This window comes from Phyllobates terribilis, unplaced genomic scaffold, assembly GCF_046119375.1.
Source record: "Phyllobates terribilis strain yellow unplaced genomic scaffold, ASM4611937v1 Scaffold_11__3_contigs__length_659146591, whole genome shotgun sequence".
In the NCBI taxonomy this organism is placed as follows: domain Eukaryota; kingdom Metazoa; phylum Chordata; class Amphibia; order Anura; family Dendrobatidae; genus Phyllobates; species Phyllobates terribilis.
The window spans coordinates 530,938,007-530,959,095 of NW_027362771.1; the positions used below are offsets into that span (position 1 = coordinate 530,938,007).

Sequence of the window (21,089 nt, forward strand, 5' to 3'; positions counted from 1 at the left end):
TTGATTGTCGACTACGCCACCCGTTGAGTGCGGCTTTGAAGCCGCCGCTGCAGAGCAGTCCACTGAGGCCGGTGGTATATGTGCAGCAGTGATGGTATAACCCCCAACGGGAGGGGTATGGCCTCAGGGCAGCAGGTGTAGATGATGGGGGTTGTGATGATGCAGAAAGAAGATTCAGAGTCAGGAGATGCAGTTCAGGGTTTTTACTTACTGGTGTTCTTTTGGTCACTCTGGCCTTGAGTGACCACCCGAGCCGTGCTGCGTCCACCAGGTCCTGGACTCGGCCAACCCCCAGGCAATTCCGGAGCGTGGTCCTGAGCTCCTTTCTGACTCTCCCTTCCTCTGGCCGTTCCCACCAGGGATCCACTTTTGGCCGGCTCCCTCGGGTCTCTTGGTGGTCAAGCCTCCTCTGGGCTCCCTGACCCTATACTCGGTGTGCCTTTCTAGTGGATTTGGTGAGGGTCGTGGCAGATCCTGACCACGACCTCCGGTTCCTGGCTAAGGTTCGTTTTGGGCCTCCGCCAGCTTGGGATCCGGTACCCTTGTCCGCCAACCCTTCACCCTTCTGTCCTTATTCTGGGATCTTGGGGTTCCTTCTTGTTTCCTCTCTGGGTCCTTCTCACTCCTCTCTCTCTCTCTGCAGGCTCTGCTCTGGAGCTGGGCCCAGCCGGAGCCACAGCTCCCTGTCAGCCCTCCTGGCTGAGCTCCTCTGCTCTGCTCCTCAGGCTAAACTCTCACCCTGTCCTAAGATGGTGCCCACCTGATATACTCCCTCTATGTGTGAGCTCAGGTGACCAGCACCCAATGAGCTCCTATCTTTACCCAGACTACTCCCCCTATCTGCCCCTACACTACTGGGATGTTCCACCCCCCTCCCACTCCAGCCAGGGACAGACGCAGTCGTACCTGCACATAAACTGGTGGGAGTACCGTCGTTCTGTCCCCCGGAAATGGGATGTATGTAGTGCATGCAGCCTACTAGCTCAGTTCCACACTCCATCCTTACCCGGGAGTGGAATACCACACCTCTGGCTTGAGGTGTAATACCCCTGTAGCAGCCGAGTCCTCAGGGTGCTACATTCCCCCCTGGTAAATCACAGCACGTCCTCGGCCTGTAAAAGAATAAAAACATCCACAAACATACAATTTTTTTTTTCAAAAACATCATAAACATATAAAACATTATATATATCATCAGCATAAAACTTTTCATAGTAAACATTCTTGTTCCTCCGGCCACGGTGCAACTTGTGACCGGGTAAAGTGCAACAGTCTCTTCAAGAAAAACAGTTTTCCCATAAAACCAGAAGGGGGCGCCTTAGAAAGCGCAACTATATACAAGGGGAGGTATGGCCGCTCTCAGTCCTCGGCCAGTGGGAAAAGGGATGGCTGTTCACAGTCCTCAGCCTGTGGGGAGATGGGACACACTGGAACAGTTCACTGGTCCCAACGGGGACTATATTTTAACTAGCAGCAGTACTTATAACAGTTCTCATACCGTACTCTAATAACGGCGTCCTCCTGATGCTTCCTCCCTGTATTCTTCAGACCCGTCCGGGTCCTCTTTAGTGAACCAGATGAGGTCTCCTCCTGCGGGGTCCCACTCAAACTGCGCCTCCTCTAACGAGAGCGGGGTCATCTTGACGGGCGCCGGAGCCGGGATCAGGGGCTCATCCAGAGGTCTTTCTTTCCGGAGTCGGGGATGGTGGAACTCCGGTGGCCACACAAAGGGCTGCCCATCCGGGCAAGTGTGCTGGGTAAACAAGTCCTCACCCAGGTGCGGCACAGTGGAAGTTGAGGGTGCGGTGGTGGTAGCGGCGCCCAGGTTTACCAGGCCTTGCGACCAGGCTTGGGGCACCCTGAACGTAAAGGGCACCGTGAAGACGGCGGCGCCCGGGGTTACTTGACCTTGCGACCAGGCCGGTGACTCAGCAGAGGTAGAGGGCGCTGTTGGTACTGCGGCGCCCGGGGGTACTCGGCCTTGCGACCAGGCCGATGGCGCTTCCTGTTTGGTCGCACTCTGATTTGAGGCGCGTGACGTCACGGGGAGCGCGGCCGCGGCTTCTGTTTGAGGCCTAGTCGGGAGCGGTGACGGTGCAACGACGGGCACGGCAGGGGAAATTTCGGGCTCTGCGACGGGGAGCTGGGGCAGGCTCACGGCTTCTCGGCTCGGGGTAGTGACGTCCCCTTTACCTGCCTCCGTTTCTTTAGCTCCTTCCTCGGCGTCGTCTCCGGCCTTGATTCCTCCTGCGCCATCCTCAGAGGCGGTCTGACTCCTCGTCTCGGGTGGCGTGCTTCGCTGGCGGGTTCCAGCCTGCTGGGCCATCTCTCTGCTCCATGCGGCCAGTACGTCCCGCTGCACTCGGGCCATCCTCTGAGCCAAGCCCTCCAGTGCGGTCTGTGCACGCTCCCGGTCTCGGGGGAGCTGTGCCAGGATCTCCACCAGGCCTTCTGGGGTTGTCGCTTGCAACAGGCTCCTGACCACTGGGTCGGTGCTGCCTGCCTCTCCCTCCATCTCCGGGTACGGCTCCTCCAGACTCCTCCAGGCTGCTCCCATCTTCTCTCTTTTGTTTTGTATACGCCCACTTTGAGGGCGGTCCTGGGGCAACTTGGTGATTGTCAGTTCCAGGGGCAGACCCCCCACGCTGATGGACATCTCTAACATCACAGTCTCTGCTGGTGGGGGCGGTTTCCGCTTTTGGCGCCATTCCTTGACCTGGCCCACGATGGGAGGTGGCCTCTTGCCACCCTCCGGCACGCCCATAATGGCGTCCGCTCTGCCAGGGCGGGAAATCTTCTGAAATGGCGGGAATCGTCTCCCAGTGGCGGGAAACTTCGTGGATGGCGGGAATCTTCACCGATGGCGGGAAGAAGGCTGAAGATGGCGCCGGATGGCGGGAATCTTCACCGATGGCGGGAAAACTTCACGGATGGTAAGTTTTAAAAGTCTCTTTTTCAGGCACGCAGTACCCGGTGGTTGCGGGCACGAAATCCTGCCGACTACGCCAAAAGTTGACGCGCCCCCTGGGCCAGTGCTGTAGGGGATACCCGGAGCCGGATCTCGATGGGGGTAGTAGTCCTTGTGGCGGTGACCCGGTCCGTGCCCAGGGTGTCAAACTAAGTGGCAGTCTATGGCAGTAGATGTTTAACTTGATTGTCGACTACGCCACCCGTTGAGTGCGGCTTTGAAGCCGCCGCTGCAGAGCAGTCCACTGAGGCCGGTGGTATATGTGCAGCAGTGATGGTATAACCCCCAACGGGAGGGGTATGGCCTCAGGGCAGCAGGTGTAGATGATGGGGGTTGTGATGATGCAGAAAGAAGATTCAGAGTCAGGAGATGCAGTTCAGGGTTTTTACTTACTGGTGTTCTTTTGGTCACTCTGGCCTTGAGTGACCACCCGAGCCGTGCTGCGTCCACCAGGTCCTGGACTCGGCCAACCCCCAGGCAATTCCGGAGCGTGGTCCTGAGCTCCTTTCTGACTCTCCCTTCCTCTGGCCGTTCCCACCAGGGATCCACTTTTGGCCGGCTCCCTCGGGTCTCTTGGTGGTCAAGCCTCCTCTGGGCTCCCTGACCCTATACTCGGTGTGCCTTTCTAGTGGATTTGGCGAGGGTCGTGGCAGATCCTGACCACGACCTCCGGTTCCTGGCTAAGGTTCGTTTTGGGCCTCCGCCAGCTTGGGATCCGGTACCCTTGTCCGCCAACCCTTCACCCTTCTGTCCTTATTCTGGGATCTTGAGGTTCCTTCTTGTTTCCTCTCTGGGTCCTTCTCACTCCTCTCTCTCTCTCTGCAGGCTCTGCTCTGGAGCTGGGCCCAGCCGGAGCCACAGCTCCCTGTCAGCCCTCCTGGCTGAGCTCCTCTGCTCTGCTCCTCAGGCTAAACTCTCACCCTGTCCTAAGATGGTGCCCACCTGATATACTCCCTCTATGTGTGAGCTCAGGTGACCAGCACCCAATGAGCTCCTATCTTTACCCAGACTACTCCCCCTATCTGCCCCTACACTACTGGGATGTTCCACCCCCCTCCCACTCCAGCCAGGGACAGACGCAGTCGTACCTGCACATAAACTGGTGGGAGTACCGTCGTTCTGTCCCCCGGAAATGGGATGTATGTAGTGCATGCAGCCTACTAGCTCAGTTCCACACTCCATCCTTACCCGGGAGTGGAATACCACACCTCTGGCTTGAGGTGTAATACCCCTGTAGCAGCCGAGTCCTCAGGGTGCTACACTTCCCTCCCTGGAAAGGGACCTGCGAATGCTGGAGTATTGAAACAAGCTTTTACACAACCTTAAGAGAGGTTTTCACCAAGACAGCAGTGAGGCACACAGTGTGCATCGCAGCTCTAGACTTTCATCCTCCGGCATGTCAATTCATCAACGCCAAAACATTAGCAGCAGTGTAAGTGGCAGAAGCAATTTCTGAGAGACCTTTCACACATTTTATTCACCAGCTTGTGCACTAGCACAACAGAGTACAAGTCTGACACGTGGTGAACGACTGGAGAGGATGGTGCAGGCGTATCTAGAGCTCAATATCAATACCATCAGGGAGTGTTTGGACCCTTTTACATTTTGATCTTCACAAATGGATGAGTGGCCTGAGCTCGCCTGTCACGCCTTGGAGGTTTTATCATGCCCAGCAGCCAGCGTTCTCTCAGAACGTGTCTTCAGCGCTACTAGGGTTACAACCACCAGCAACTAGCTGTCACTATATCAGTGGTCATAACCATGGATACCTAGGGTCCTGCAATGCCCTGCACATGAGGAAAGAGAAATAGCGAATCAGAAGAACTATACTACATTTCTAATTGGAGGAATTTGCTAATATTATTATTATTATTATTATTACGGTATACGGTACGGTGATATTTTGTATCACAGTGTCCACAAAATTAATTAACCCATACGGTAACATAGAGAGAATAAACTGAAATGCCAGAAATAATTTTTTTTATAGTCGCTGCACCTTCCCCAAAAAATGAAATAAGAAGCGATTAAAACCAACTACTTGCCATGCAAAAACCAAGCCCTCATTAAGATCCAGTGACCGAAAAATAAAAAATATAAGTTACGGGTCTCAAAAAAGGGAGACACAAACCTTTTTTTTTTTTCTTTTTTTTTTACAAATTCTTTTTTCAGCACTTAAAAAAAAAAAAAATATATATATATATATATATATATATACATACATACATACATACATACGTACATACATACATATATATATATATATATATATATATATATATATATATATATAAGTTTGGCTTCACTGTAATCCTACTGACCTGGAAAATCATGGTATCAAGACAATTTAACAACACAATTATCACTATGAAAACAAAACCCAAAAAACATGGGCTAAGTTGTGGGTGCATTTTAATTTCACTGCACTTGGGATCTTTTCCTGTTCTCCAGTACAATATATGGTAAAATGAATGGTGTCATTCAAAACTGTGACTCGTTTCGCTAAAAAACAGCATACGGCTTTGTTGATGGAAAGATTGCGAAAGTGCAAAAAACAAAAATTGTCTGGTCAGGAATGAGTTAAAGAAAGCCTATTAAAAACAAAGGCTTACCTGGCATTAAAGGACAGAGGTAATCATAACACTGTGATGTTGCAAGCGATATCAGAGGACACGAGTTATAAATGACTTACCTTGGTCTAGAGCAAGGTGCATAATCACTGGCGAGAAATAGTAACCTCTCACCCACATTCTAGCATAACTTGACATATCCATTTCATAGTTGGTGAGCTTTAATTGTGGGACATCCCCTTTAATGTTATACTGTTTGGAGGGCTGTGTGGGGCCATTATACACCAAACAGCTCTCCAAAAAGTATAATTGGCCCCTCACAGCTCTCCAAATAATATAATGGCCCCCACATAGGTTCTCTAAACAGTATAATTGGCCCCCAAACAGCCCTCCAAATAATATAATGGCCCCCACATAGTCCTCCAAATAGTTTGATGATCCCCTCATAGTCCTCCAAATAGTTTAATGTTGATGGCTCCCCACATAGTCCTCCAAATAGTATGATAGCCCTCCAAATTGTATGATGGCCCCCACCTAGTGCTCCAAATAGTTTGATGATCCTCTCATAGTCCTCCAAATAGTATGAAGGTCCTCCCAAAAGTATGATGGCCCCACATAGTCCTCCAAAATTCTATGATGGCCCCACATAGTCCTCTAAACAGTATAATTGGCCCAAAACAGTACAAATAATAAAATGGCCCCCATATAGTTCCCCAAATAGTATGATGGCCCCATATAGTCCTCCAAATAGTTTGACAGCTCCCCACATAGTCCTCCAAATAGTATGATAGCCCTCCAAATACTATGATGGCTCCCCACATAGCCCTCCAAATAGTATGATAGCCCCCACAAAGGACTTCTTGATTAAAAAAATAAACTACTCACATCTCCCGCTTCCCCCCACTGCTCTGGTCTCTGCAGCGTGTGGTCTGAAGTTCGGCACTGCTCGACACAGTGGTCGCGATGTAGTGACATCATCGTGCTTGATGTGCTGAGACGTCAGATGTACATGGAGAATGATAGAGGAGGGAGCTGACTACAGAGGATTCCTGCGTGAATCTGTTAACTGTATTTTCTGTATTGTTATAAAATTTCAATAAAAAAATAAACTTTTGGTAATTTAGGGAAATTAATGGAATACTGGTGAATTTTTCCATTTTTTTATGTCCATGCATTGTAAATAAAATGTCAACATACCACAATTGCTGAAATATCAAACCTATAAATGTAATTTATTTTTTCATTATTTGTATGGTGCTCCTGTTAGAGGCGCGTTACCAGAAAAACCTGAATGACCGCTTGACACTCTTCTCATTCCAGGGCAATACTTTCCAGCTGTAAGTGGTAGCACTAGGATCGCAGCATTTATTTCACTATCGCTCAACACTATTACTGTTCATCTATGACATTGTGAAGATCTGTTTATGTCCAACCCAAAGAGAAACTCCGGCTTCAAGAGAAAAACAGAACGATCCTTACATTGTGGTGACACCTTTACTTTTATGGTCACCGTTCATTTTTACATATTTTAGCAATGTTAGCTCCACTGTAAGATCCAAAATACATGGAAGCCCCCATGATTTTACTGGACCAAACCCAGATAATAAGAAAACAAAAACCCATATAGTGCTATTCACTGAATGGCCACTACGCGAGAGACACTTGCCTTTTCACAGCCTTAGCTTCTCTGTTTGGCACTCACATGACCCCGGAGTACAGCATAAAAGTCAAGAGAGCAAGAAAATTGAGTGATCTGAACATAATCGAACAATCCATGGTCATCAGTCCTGGACTGGCGAGAATCTGTATTTCAAAAATGCCAACCGTGGGGTTTTTCTCCATTAGTATGGGAAGCAGATTGAAAAAAAAAGTAAAAAGAAAAAGAGAAAGCTTACAGCCTGCAATGACCACGCTGACACCTCACCACTACTGGAACTGACTGCCGCAACCCCCCAACCTACTGTCTCCTTCCCCATTATCCTGTAGAGTGTAAGCCCATAAGCTGCTGCAACCCCCCAACCTACTGTCTCCTTCCCCATTATCCTGTAGACTGTAAGCCCATAAGGGCAGGACCTTCTCTATGTACCAGTCTGTTTTTGTTAGTTTCATCATTGTAATTTATTTGTATTTGTATGTAAACTCTGTTCACATGTACAGCAACATGAAATCAATGGTGCTCTAAAAATATAATAATAATAATAATAATAATAAAAAACATTTTTAAAGTCTGTCAGCCTTTTTGAGCAGAAGGCCTCTATCTTGGACAGCCACTCCACCTAGTAAGTCACAGAGGAATCCCAGCCTTTACCCTTTTACTCCTATACTGAAATCTGGACTTACAACAGGGTCAGTTGGGTTGTGTCCACAAAATAGTCAAAGCGTAGTCAGAAAGGCTAAGATCAGGGGAAATCACAAAGACAAACATAGCCATGGTCACAAGCCAAGTCAAGATCAGGGTAAGGACACGGCACCACTATCAGTATTTTTTCTCAGGAGTGGGAGCCAAAACCAGGTGAGGAACAATCAGAGAAAAGGTATAATAGTAACAAGTCACCAATTCTGCAATTATCACCCACTCCTGGTTTTGGCTCCCACTCCTGAGAAAAAATACTGACCGAATACTGACCAAATACTGATAGTGGGGCCGTGACCTAAATATGAGAAGAAATAGCACCAGATTACATTGAGAAAACCAAACACAATGGTTGGCAACTCCCAGCAGTATGCTGAGAGTTTAAGTAGGGCATGGTACTGCCCCATTGGCCACAGCAATGAGCTGATTACTCCTGCTGATCGGCTGGATAACACACACTCCCATTCTGCCTAACTAGAAAGCAGAACGAATCCCAGTCACACCAGTATCTCTGTCTGGACAAGGTCTCCAATATACAGAAATATCTGGCAACAACATCTGCTCCATAACCAATAGAGGTGGCAGCTTAGCGAATACAGCGTCGCCTGGTGACAAAAACAGATGTTATTGGAGCAGCTCCAGTTAGCAATGTGACACCCTTCCTCTGGCTGATGGAGGTGGAGCATATCTCCCAACTTTTCAAAATTCAAAAGTGCCAAGATTTTTGGCCACAACCTTAACCACATCCCATAGTCACACTCATTTACCATTTCATCCTCCCATGGCTACATGCAGAAAATATTAGAGAGTGATAAATGAATACTGTACAAACAACGAATACCGTAAAAACAAAACCCCAAAATACATGTCGGAATTGCATTTTTTCAGCATTTCATACTCTTTGGAAATCTTTTCAGATTTTTCAGTACATTGTATGGAAAAATGAGTGGTGTCAATCAAAACTACAACTCGTTCTGCAAAAAAAAAACAAGTCTTGATACGGCTATGTCAAAACAAAAAATAAAATAGTTATGGCTCTTGGAAAAAGGAGAGGGAAAAATGCAAACCATAAATACGAAAATAGGCTGCGGAGGCGAAGGGTTGTCCAGGCTTGGACAAAAGTCTGCAGGGACTCTTCCTCCTGGAATTGTGGGACTTCTCACCCCCCCAATGTGGGACTGTTCTGCTGGATCCAGGATGGTTGGAATGTATGAGGAGAAATAATGATGTTGGGAATGTTTTCTTGACACTCCCTGGGTAATCATATATGTGTGGATGAGCAGTAGGGTTTACATACAAATTGTACCTGATCAGGTTTATCCCTTCGTGGCAGTTGTTTATCTTATTTCAGAAGGACACTGAACTATTATAGCCATGGATTGGTTTCAGAAACATAGCAGTTTGTTTTCTTGAGGCTTCGTGGCCTTCTCAATAGCCAGATCTTAATCCTATAGAGCATCTCTAGCATGAGAGAGAGCAGGCTACTTAGAGCATGTCAGCGCCATAATCTCCGGCGCACCCATTAACAATGGATAGAGCAGTAGTGCGCTTCATTGTCCTCCACTCCATTCAGTCGGGACTCAGAGCCCCGATCCTCATGATCAGTGGGGGCCACAGGATTGGGGGCCACTGTGGTTTGGTATGTCAATTCTACTGTGTCACTTTAGGTGGAACGGGTTTGTCCTAAAACGATCTAGTGGGTATACAGTTTGTAAAGCCTTTTATGCCAATTTTGTGTTGCCCATAGGTCACCTTTAGTGAGTACAATATATACAGTATGTGTGCTTTGGCTCAGCGGCTCCTTGTTCTAAAATATTGAGGATTTAAGGGGCCGTTAGCCTGTTTTACCGAGCGTAGCTCTTTTTATATGTGTCTGATCACTATACTGGTTTGATGGTGTTTTTGTAATTAAATATATTAAAAGTTATATTTTATTATCACCACTTTAGCTCTTCTCAGTTACTCCAAGAAGTGTACTCCAGTCAGGGATTGAGGTACATTTCTGTTGAAATGTACGCCACCTTTGTAGCATAAATTAAAATGAATTTGTCAGCCAAGATCACCCATGCCCCCTCCCAGCTTAATTCTGCTCAAACTTCAAAACGTTACAGGTACTAGGATAAAAAAAATCCAAAAGATGCACAACTATTGTATAACTCTGAAATGCACAAAAATTTTGCTGCATTTCAATCAGTTTTATGCAAGTATTCTGGCGAAAACTGATAAATCGGGGCCAAAGTCATTTTGAATTTTAGGCTATGTTCCCACAATGAGCATTTGGTGAGTTTTTGATGTTGCAGTGTTTCTGCAGCAATTTTGCACCAAGGTAAATTATATGTACATGTGATTTTTAAGTGCGAATTTTCCGCATCTCAAGCAATTCTAAGGGGAAAATCAACACATACAACTCCGAGTACCCGCAAGAGAAGTTGAAATGTTGTGGATTCAAACATGCACCGCAGGTCAGTTTATGAAGCGTAAAAAAAAAAATTCACAGCAAGCATGAAATTTCTATACATCCCATCCACTTTGCTGGAACTGTAAGATGCTGCGTTTTTGGGGGTGCAAAAATACACTCCGTCAAAAACTCATCGTGGAGACTTGACCTTAGAGTATGTTCACACATGCATTTCTGCTTCAGATATTGGTCTGGTGCAAATAAGTCTCAAAGGTTGAAATATACACTATCATCCGCAGGATAAAGTTACACGGTGTGGATTTGAAATTCCCAGCGCAGTTCTATTTATAGTGCGATTATTTTTTGCTGCATGTAGATAAAATTTCTTAAAATCTCCTGCACAATGCTGTCACTGATTTTCTCGGACAAGGGCTATCCGTGGTTTTCACCGATAGCCTTCGTACATATGATATTTTATTGGGCTGTCCACATTGTCTGATTTTTTCCTTGTACCGAGTGGTCCGCAGAAAAGCTCGGAGACATGCTTGATATTGATCCGAGTGTTGGCAATGCAAGTCTGTGGGTCCATGAAAATAATCAGACCACACTCGGCTCAGATGACGTCACAGACTGACAGAATGGAGAAGATGGAGAAACTTTCAGGATGGTTTTGTGGCGCCCCTGAGGGTTCAGTCGCCACAGGGGTACTGCACCTCAGAACGAGGTGTGGTATCTCCTCTCCCAGGTAAGGATGGAGTACTACACAGGACCCCAACCACACACTCAACACTACACCACTCCAGTTCTGAAGGGGGCCTAAAGCACCATAGTGCAGTCCCGGGCCTGAATGGAGGAGTGGGGGGAACCAAAGTTAGGGGGAACCACATAGTGAGTGAGGGTGGAGGAAGCACTTTACTTAAGCATTTAACTGGAATCATATATAACTGGAGGCCATCTTTGTAACCGGGTCTTTGGTCGTGGGTCTTTGGGACGGCAAGTCAGCACAAAGCTGCAGCCGGCTGAGGGGTCCACGATTCCTGGTCTCAGGCCTCGAGACGGGGGATTGGGACAGAGTCATAGCTGGCTCTGTCCCCGGTCAGAGTCCAACCAAGAAGGCCCAGGAGGGGAGCAGAGGAGATAGGCTCCACAGGCGAAAGGATCTCAGGAGGTGTGGACGGAGCGGAGTCACCACCTGCATACCTTATTCTGGCCCTGCCAGAGAGACCCTGCCGCAAGAGGGGGTACCGGTCCCCGATTATCTGACCTAGCACTTCACGTCTCTGTTGGAAAAGTCTGGAGGCTTATGTGGATCCCAGGGGGATACGGACGGAGCGGAGTCGCCACCTGTATGCCCTAATCTGAGTTTATCCAGAGGGACCCGGCGTTACGCCACGTTCTCACCACAAGTCACCAAGAAGGGCACCCAGTCGGTCCGGGAGCTACACGCTACCCATCAAGGACATCGCAGTACCCGTACGGGACTCAGTGGGGGACATAAGGCGGGAGAAGTTTACCAGAGAGGAACACACTAGAGCGGGTGTCCTGTCAAGCGCTCCTGAACTACCTGGAGTGTGCTGAACCCCACCCTGGCGGCCGCAGCTCGCCGTGTGACAGCAGAGAGAAGCTCTGAGCTGAGAAAGCACCACCATGAGTAAAGACTCGGATGACTTCAATAACTGCCTCTGTCTGTTCTTTCCTCCACGGCTCTGCACCCGCCACCGCTCCATTCTACACCTTCTCTCTTTTCGCTGCCCTGAGGCCCCCCTCCACCTGTGGGGAGTGTGGCGCCCCTGAGGGTTCAGTCGCCACAGAGATACTACACCTCACCCCGAGGTGTGGTGTCTCCCTTCTCTCAGGTAAGGAGGGAGTGCTGCACGGAACGCCAACCACCTACATCCAACACAACACTGCTCCAGGCCAGCAGGAGGGGCAAGACACAATGTAGTTTCCTGCTGAGCCCTGGCCCTGGCTGGAGTAGGGGGGAACGCAAAGGTAGGGGGAACCAATAGTGGGTGTGGGTGGAGGAAGTAGAAACGGGAAGAACATATACAGTAAGTATATATTAGGAAGCCATATTAGGTCTAGGAGAGAGTCAGGAGAGAGGAGTTCAGTTCAGTCTGGGAGAAGAGGCTCAGTCAGAGCTCTGCTCCACAAGTTAGGGCCCAGGATAGAGGCCCGGAGGGGAGCAGGCTTCATTCTACAAAAAGGGATCCCAGGGGGTATGGCGCGTGCAGGACGGCACCCGTACGCCCCGCTCCTGCCAGGAGACAGGAGGGATCGTGCTAGCCGCATTCGAAACCCCAGGGGATCAGGTTGGTCCCGGATCCGACGTACAGGAAGGACTTCAGCATACCCGAGCGGGACTGAGAGTGGGCAGCGTAGGGCAACGGTGAGAAGGACCAAGTGTGGAGAAGGTCAAGTTAGGCACATCTGAAAGTGGGGTTCTGCCAAACACCCCTAAGCTGCTTGAAGGAGGACTGAACCCCTTCCCGGTGAACGCAGCGCGACGAGGAAGGCTATCACCTGTAAGCGCACTTGTGAATTGCCTTAAAGAACTGTAAGTAAAGCCCTGGAAGACTGCATGAAGTGCCTCTGTCTGTTTCTTTACTGGGGTCAATTTTCCTCACCGGCACCACAACGCCCAGCACACCCATCTCCTTTCATTCTACACTGCCCTGAGGCCTGCTCCACCTGTGGGGAGCCGTCCCATCAAAGCTGCCCCTAACATCAGCCTCAGTGGACTTTTATTTTTTTTTTCATTCTACTAAACCCCTTTTTTGGCGCACTGTCCGCCCTGGGCCAGCCACCGTGATATACATATATACTGCCCCAGACAGTAAGGCCCCACCGGGGGCGCGACAGGAGCCGCACCAACTAAGCTGCCTGAACACCGACCTCAGAGGACTGTAGCAGCGCTGGTGACTCTCACCAGACACCACAGGTGGCGTCACGAACATTCCCCTATCCCATTTAACTTTCCCCTTCTTTTAAGAGTGACCCCAGGGTACGGGCCCGGGAGCCGGCCACCGCGACATCCCCCGACGTCAGGCAACAACAAGGCCCGGGCGCCAAGTCGTCCCCATCCCCTGGGCGCGTCATCTCCATAGTCATTTTCACCCTGTGTGTAAGAATCGTAAGACAATACATAGTTCTGCACCCATCATGTGATATATTAGAGATTTATTAGTGCAAGCTTAAAATAACCCACATTTTACAATCCCTATAAAATGATATCAATTCTAGCAGTAAGCGATTAAAGGTCAAACAGTATCTTACAATAAGTTACCGTTAGCGACACAGACTATGATGATAATAGGGATCATTCCCTACTGATTCCGGGGACATCAGACTGCAGTGAACAGTCTAATAATCCTACCCAGTGTGTCAGGATTGCACAATGCTGGAGAAGTCGTATATTACAATGACTGTCATAATTCTGTCTGATCAGCAGTTGGCACTCGTTCCCCCTGTGCCCTTGCCCTTGTTGGCACTGTATATTTATAACTGTCTGGTGTGTTTGCACTGGATGAATTGCAGCTAGGACTATGGGATAGGTGGAGTTATAGGGTCAGGGCCAGCCCCGTACTGTGCGATTGGTGGAGTTATAGGGTCAGGGCCAGCCCCATTCTCTGTATACAAGAGCAGCACACTGACAGGCAGCTTCTCACACATTCAGCAGCTTCCGCACAGTTGCAGACATGTGGCTTTATATTATAACAGGGGTCGTCCTCATCTTCATCATCATAAAGTCATGGCTGGGAAGTCGAGGTCCGAACCCATTTGCCGTGGACACCCGGAGACCCCCAGGACCGGTTGTATTTGATAAGGCAATGAAGAGGAAAGTGATAAAGAATGGTAAGACGCTGCAGCTTGGGCCGATCTGTGTCTTTGTGTAGTGATTCAGGTCTGTTTCTTCTTTTGGAGACCCCCCTAGTTGGCGTCGAGAGACTTATCAGTATTTGGTCAGTATTTTTTCTCAGGAGTGGGAGCCAAAACCAGGAGTGGGTGATAAATGCAGAATTGGTGACTTGTTTCTATTATACCTTTTCTTTGATTGTTCCTCACCTGCTCCCACTCCTGAGAAAAAATACTGATAGTGGGGCCGTGGCCTTACAGCGCTTATACACTGCATGATTATCGGATACGAACGTTCCTAGTAATGATCGTTCATGATAATCGTGCAATCTAAGCCGGTTGACCCCATCACCCAAAGAACGAGCAAAACGCTCAGTCGTCGGGTGAAATGATCTTTCAATTTGCGCAAAAGATCGTTCTGGGCAGCGCATCCTCCAGTGTAAACAGGACCTGCGCTGCCAAGAACAATGGCAGCCTATCTCCCCAGAATGATCTATTACTGATCGTTCTGTGCGCAGCAGAAGAGCGGGCAGCCTGTGTAAACAGGTTATAAAATGGCAAACGTGATGCTGGCCGGTGATCGTTTAAGGCTGCTCATCACAGCGTAAATGGACCCTTATGTGTCGAACAATGCTTCCTGGGGAAAAGCTATTCAATTTGCATTGTATAATCGTATCAAACACAGCTCTGCTACATCTGACAACCTCAGCCCTGCAAACACTGGGTGCCATCAATAATGCTGAGACTGCACGTACTGCTTCTGTAACCATGGCAGGTTGGGAGCATATAAGTAAATGAATACTTCCTATGTGTTACACCCACACTCTGGTATCCATGACACAATCATGTGACAGGGGGAGAGCCCATTCCTGTGCCAGTGCATTGTGGGCTGTGCATGCAGTTCCTCTCTCTACCACAGGGGGCAGCAGATCTCCCTTGTAATCCAGCTGGATGCATCGTGTGTTACCTGAAAAAAGGCTGGGTGCCAACGTAGCGTTTTTCAAGCGTTTATGCTGCGGAATTTCCGCAGCGTAAACGCTGTTGAAACGCTAGGTAATCCGCACCCCATGGTCCCCAAGGGGATTCCGCATGTTCTATGCACATACTGCGGGTTTATGCTGCGTACAAAAATCAGCAGCATGTCATTTAATTTTGCGGAAGCGCAGCGGAACTCCCGCCATTGACTTGCATTGAGACGCATAGAAACCGCGACTGTAACATTTGTACAAGCGGCTTCTATGCGTCTCTATGTGCGGATGGTACCCAGTTCTGGAGGAGAGGAGACTCTCTCATCCAGACCTGGGTACCATTGTACCTGTGAAAAAAAGAATAAAATAACAAATAAAGTTTATACTCACCTGTCCGGCAGCTTCTCTCTGAATGCCGGCATCGCTGAAGGACCTGCGGTGACGTCACAGTCATGTGACCGCAGGCCCTTCACCTTTCTGTCTCGCGATATGCCGGCAGCCGGGAACCAGCCAGGAAGCAGCGCTGCAGCCACGCCGGGGCATCGGGGATGAGTATAGCTTTATTTGTTTTAATTTTTATGGTTCACACTGTATAAATCCATGCCGTTTGCATGGATTTATATAGTGTGACCTAGTTGTCAAGCACTTTCCAAGTGATGCTATCGCCTGGAAAGCGCTTGTCAATCTGCATGCGGAAACGCATGTGAATCCGCATGTATTCTGCAGGAAAAACGCATGCACAATCTGCATGCGTTTTTTCTGCCAGGGAGATGCAGAAATGCTGCAGAAATTTTCTGCTTCATTTCTGCATCGTGGGCACATAGCCAAAGTAAGGGTATATTCATTTTTTTCTGCAGGAAAAACATTGCGTAAAATTAATGCGGTTTTACTTTTGCTTTTTTCTCCATTCATTAGAATGCATATACGCTGAAAAAATTGATATACTGCAAATTTAAAAAAAATAATAAAAATGCCCAGCAGCTCAAAAAACGAGAGTTAATAAGCCAAGCGTGCGTGAGTTTATTTTTTAAATCTCATTCACTTTGCTGCTACTGTAAAATGCAGCGCTTTTGCCGCAGAAAAAAAACTGTCACTTGTGAACATACCCTTAAGGTGCATTGAAACGGACTGATCACTGACGTTCCACAATCGAGTCAATCTCCGCTCTTTTACAAAGGCGGCTAATACGACTGTTCGATCCCCGCACAACATCATGTTATTGGCAGCACATCGTTCCCTGCATAAATGCACATCGGGGGGCTTAGTACATAAAATATGTCTTCCTGGGAATAATGGCTTGCTAGTTTTACAGCAAGGAAGGTAAAAACACCAGTGGATAAAAAGTTATCCCTGTCATGTCGTTGAAAATTTTTATTAAATGTTTCCTAGTTGCAGAGGCCCTGATTCATTATTTGTGGGTGGTGCACATGGTTCATAAATTTTGCACAAAGTAAAAAATTGTCATTTATTTTTTTACTTTAACCATTTTTTTTGCCTCTTTGTACTGCAAAAAGTTGCACTTTTTTTTTTTTTTTACAAAATGCTGCATAAATTGCAAAAAAATTCTGGCGTACATAAAATTGCTCCGCGCAGGGGGGTGGGTGGGGAGTACATTTGCACAGATAATGAATCAGGTGAAAATATGTGGAAAGCCTAAAAAAAAAAACAGGCGAACATATAAAAAAGTGACTTTAAACAAGGAGCAAATGAAAAGATGAACACGAGGCAAATAAAAATCTGGCGACAAATATACAGAATTAGACAAAGTTTTTCCTACCCTCATCATCGGCAGGGGACTATGATGAGGGCAGCGTTCAGCACCCGGCGCTTGGGAACAGCGCTAACTGTAGCGCTGATTCTCAGGCGCCGGTAAGTGTGCTCCTGATGTGACACACACGGGACACGGATATCTCCGGTAGCGGAAATATACAGACGTGTGAAACCGGCCTGAGGGAGAGTTATCAAAATTCAGGAAATGTGGAGCAGTTGCCTAGTGCAACCAGTGAGGCCGTAAAAAAAAAAAAAAATTGAAGCTAATAGATTAGAACAGGCAACTGCAGCAGTTTTGATAAATCTTTCTGATTGATTCATTGCAGAAGACAACAGACCATAAATTATTACAATGATGGATAACCATGATCTTGGAGATCCCTATCACCACAACAAGTACCATCAGGCCACGTTCACATCTCAGTATTTGGTGAGGTTTTTTTTAATCTCAGTATTTATAAACCAGGTGAGGAACAATCAGAGGAAAAGTATAATAGAAACACGTCACCACTTCTGGATTTATCACCCACTCCTGGTTTTGGCTACAAATACTGAGGAAAAATACTGACCAAATACTGAATGTGTGAATGTGGCCTAAACCATAATCCCGACTGTCTGTACAGTCAACACTGGAAGGAAAATGAAAGAAAAGATTCACTCAAACTGTGAAATCGGCCTAAAGACAATCGCTCAATGTTGGCGGGTTTGAGCAACACTGTAATGTGTATGGAGGCCGGACAACTGATTGTCGGGGAAAATGTCGATCAGGCAAAACCAATTTTGGACTGCTAATCGCTTTGTTCAGCCGCTGTTGGACAAATCTAGCGACTGCTCTCTCATAGAGAACACAGGAGCGCTCCTGTGTATGGGAGAGGCAGCCAAGATGGCCGAAATATTGTTCAGCCGATAGCTGACTAATGTATATGGCCGGCTTAACAGAGATTGTCTGTTTCTGATAACACTGTGATATTTCATATCAGGTCAAGTTACAGTGATTTTCCTATATTATAATATTGTTAGGCCATTAACCCTTTCATGTTCACATAATGTAAAATTATATTATATGGTTGCGGCGGATGTATGACCTTCCTGCACCCGCCTTATAACCGGCAGATGTCGGCTTTGTTACACAGCCAGCAGCGGTCATATGTTCAGTCAATGACCGTGGCATGTAAATAATATCATTGTCGTTGCACATGCACATCAGCTCCCATCAAACCAACAGGTTGTTTCAGCAGCCAGGGGGCCACCTCCTTTTTGTCACGTAAACAAAAAACATATTTTATATCGCCACATCCATACAAGTTAGATCTATCAAAATGCGGAAAAGAAAGCGAGTTGAAAAGAAAGGAACAGGTTTTTTCAGGGCCTGCACACCCCACAAAAATTGTAAAAAAAAAAGACCAAATCGTTGTATGTAAGTCAAAATGGTATCAATTTAAACAACAGCTCACCATGTTAAAAACAAGCCCCCACATACCTCCATCAACAAAAAAGAAAATTGTGACAAACTACTTTTTTTTATTTATTTATTTTTAAGACCATTGAAATATATATAAAAAAACCTTATAAGTTCGGTATTTCCATACTCCTATACACCTGAAGAATCTTACTGGCAGGTAATTTTTTACTGACAAAAACAAAGCCTAAAAATCAGTGATGGATTTAACGTTTGTGGAAGTGATCACAAGGAAATTCTCTTCCAAAAGCTTTTCTTCTCGCCGGTCAACCTATTATTTTGATGATATGCGGCATTCTCATTCCCATTCTTGTGTCTCTGTTCTTTTTTAGTTTTCTCTCCTGAAAAAGTCCCGGATAAACTGGACGCCATAGTTATTGGCAGTGGAATCGGAGGACAAGGAGTAGCTGCGCTGCTCGCCAGGGCTGGAAAACGGGTCCTGGTCCTGGAGCAACTGGGAAAATTGGGTGGCTGCTGCCATACTTTCAATGAGAAGGGCTATGAGTTTGATGTTGGTGAGTATGTTATAATGGAGACAGATACCAATACTTAACATGCTTCACCAGACATCAGTTATCCACAAGATAGGTGATAACTTGTTGATCGATGAAGGCCTGACCACTAGAGCCGACACCGATCAGCAGAACCGGGAAACTTTTATCCACGCTGTAATGGAGCTTCACCTCCTCTCCATCCATCCTCTATGGAGCTGCTGAGCACTGTTCTTGGTTTTGTTTTGTTTTTTTCGGCAGCCCCATGCAGAATGAATGAATCTGCAGTTGGGCGGCCAACCTGCCACTCTATTTTGTAACCGGGATAAAAGTGCCACATCGGAGATAAAAATTCCCCGTCTCTGCTGATCGGTGCAGATCTCCGCAGTTTGAACCCCCAACGATTAGTAAGTTCTCACCGGACAACCCCTTGAACAATATCCTTTACATTCCCCTGCAGGAATTCATTACATTGGTCAGCTGAATGAGAAATCTCCATCTCGGATTTTGGTGGACCAGTTGACAGATGGTCAGCTGCAGTGGTCTTTAATGGACAATCCATTTGATGTGGTGGTCCTGGGGGATCCAAACAATGGCCGTCGTTACAACATGAGATCTGGGAGAAAAGCCTATGCTGATGAACTGAAAAAGGCATTTCCAGCAGAGGAGAAGGCCATTGATGATTTTATGCAGCTGGTTAAGGTTAGTAGAGTGATGAATGAGGCCTTTTACAACTCGTATCACGGATTTCCTTAGTTACCTACACAAAGCTAGGTCCTCCAGAGAGGAAGCAAATGTTCACAAAACATCTAGAAGGGATCCAAAGCAACCTACACCTCCACTATATACATACTTCATTTTGTATTATTTATTTTGGGGTTGTCCAGGATGTTTTTTCTGAAACGGTGACCTCTTTAACCATGGGTTGTGTCATTTATTGCAACTTGACCCTATGAAATGAGAAAGCCAAGCTGCAATACCATGCACAACCCATGCATAGGAGTGACACTCCTTTCTAAAAGAAAGCTGCCATGTTTTTCTAATAGTGGACAACCCCTGTTCAACAGAAAGCAATAAGCTCTTAAGCGCCCGCTTAGTAGCGGATGCAGAAAGCCAGGAAGTTATCTTGTAAATGCAAAGGACTTTCAAGCTCTGTATCAGATAAAAGGAGCTCTTATTTTTACTATATTTAAAGGGTCTGTCTGACTTAACAAGAATGTTATGTTGTCACATAAAATAGGTTCTAATCATCTGCTAAAACTTCCTCATTCTGGTACAGAATGCGGCACAAAGATCTCCACTGGGATAGGAACTGAAAGTGTCCCTTTATTTTGTCATATTGACCAATTAGGCCTGTGATCGGCTGCAGTGGTTTGGTAACTGCAATGGAAGGGTCGTCCGTGGCACACCAATTGACCTGACCATTGATCGGTAATAACATTCACTGCATTGTCAAACATTTTTTGCTAAGTTGGACAACCCCTTTAAATTAAAAAGAAAAAAAAAATGGTATTTCTAAAAGCAGCTTCACTTACAGTACCTCCCTTTCCGTCACTGGCGGTGACTGGCTGTAGTAATCAAAGACAAGCACCAGATCAGCTGCGATGAAGCTATAGGGTTCCTTTAAAATAGATAATTCTTTTATTCTGTGTTTACATTCTTCACCATTGGGCCTTTTTCTCTTGATCATGGACATCCCCTTTTAGCTGTCATGACATTTTTGGTATAAAAAAGGTGGATTTCAATGTCAGCTAAATCTAATTATTATCTGTACTGTCTAGAAAGTGGCTGGTCGGGTCCAAGACATGGTCATGCTTAAGATGCTCCCCTTACCGATCTCCCGATTCTTGTGTGGCACCGGCCTGTTGAATTGGTTCTCCCCGTTTTTCCGCTACGCTTCACGCAGTGTGACCGAGGTGATCAGTGAATTCACCAACAACAAGGAGTTACAGGCTGTCCTAAGCTACATATTTGGGACCTATGGTAAGTGTCCAGAAATCTGTTGTAAAAGTAATATTCGGGCTTCTTAATATTCCCATATGTAATATACAGGACTGACTTTATACCTGTAGTGGAATATTATTACAATGTCACTATGTGTAAAACCCAAAGATGTATACAGATATTCTCCAGTTCGGTTTTATTTTTCTTAGTAACGACGACACTCTTGTCTTCAGGCTGTGACTGGTATTGCAGCTCAGTTTTATTTAATTCAATGGTGCTGAGCTGCCGTAATAGAAACGGCTCGTGGGCAAGA

At 46.8% G+C, this 21,089-nt stretch overlaps 1 protein-coding gene and 1 long non-coding RNA gene across 2 annotated transcripts in view; both read left to right on the top strand.

Moving 5' to 3' along the window:
- Positions 1–7,563, top strand: part of LOC141165280 (uncharacterized) — a 48,280-nt gene extending 40,717 nt beyond the window's left edge. Inside the window, exon 4 of the long non-coding RNA XR_012251136.1 lies at positions 6,859–7,563. This is a non-coding gene — a long non-coding RNA (uncharacterized lncRNA). The remainder of the gene's footprint in view (positions 1–6,858) is intronic.
- A 6,342-nt stretch (positions 7,564–13,905) lies between these two features.
- Positions 13,906–21,089, top strand: part of RETSAT (retinol saturase) — a 31,807-nt gene continuing 24,623 nt past the window's right edge. Inside the window, exons 1-4 of the mRNA XM_073653739.1 lie at positions 13,906–14,144; positions 18,674–18,856; positions 19,293–19,534; positions 20,614–20,815. Of these exons, the coding sequence (XP_073509840.1) occupies positions 13,988–14,144; positions 18,674–18,856; positions 19,293–19,534; positions 20,614–20,815 (784 nt within the window). The 5' untranslated portion in view covers positions 13,906–13,987. The remainder of the gene's footprint in view (positions 14,145–18,673; positions 18,857–19,292; positions 19,535–20,613; positions 20,816–21,089) is intronic.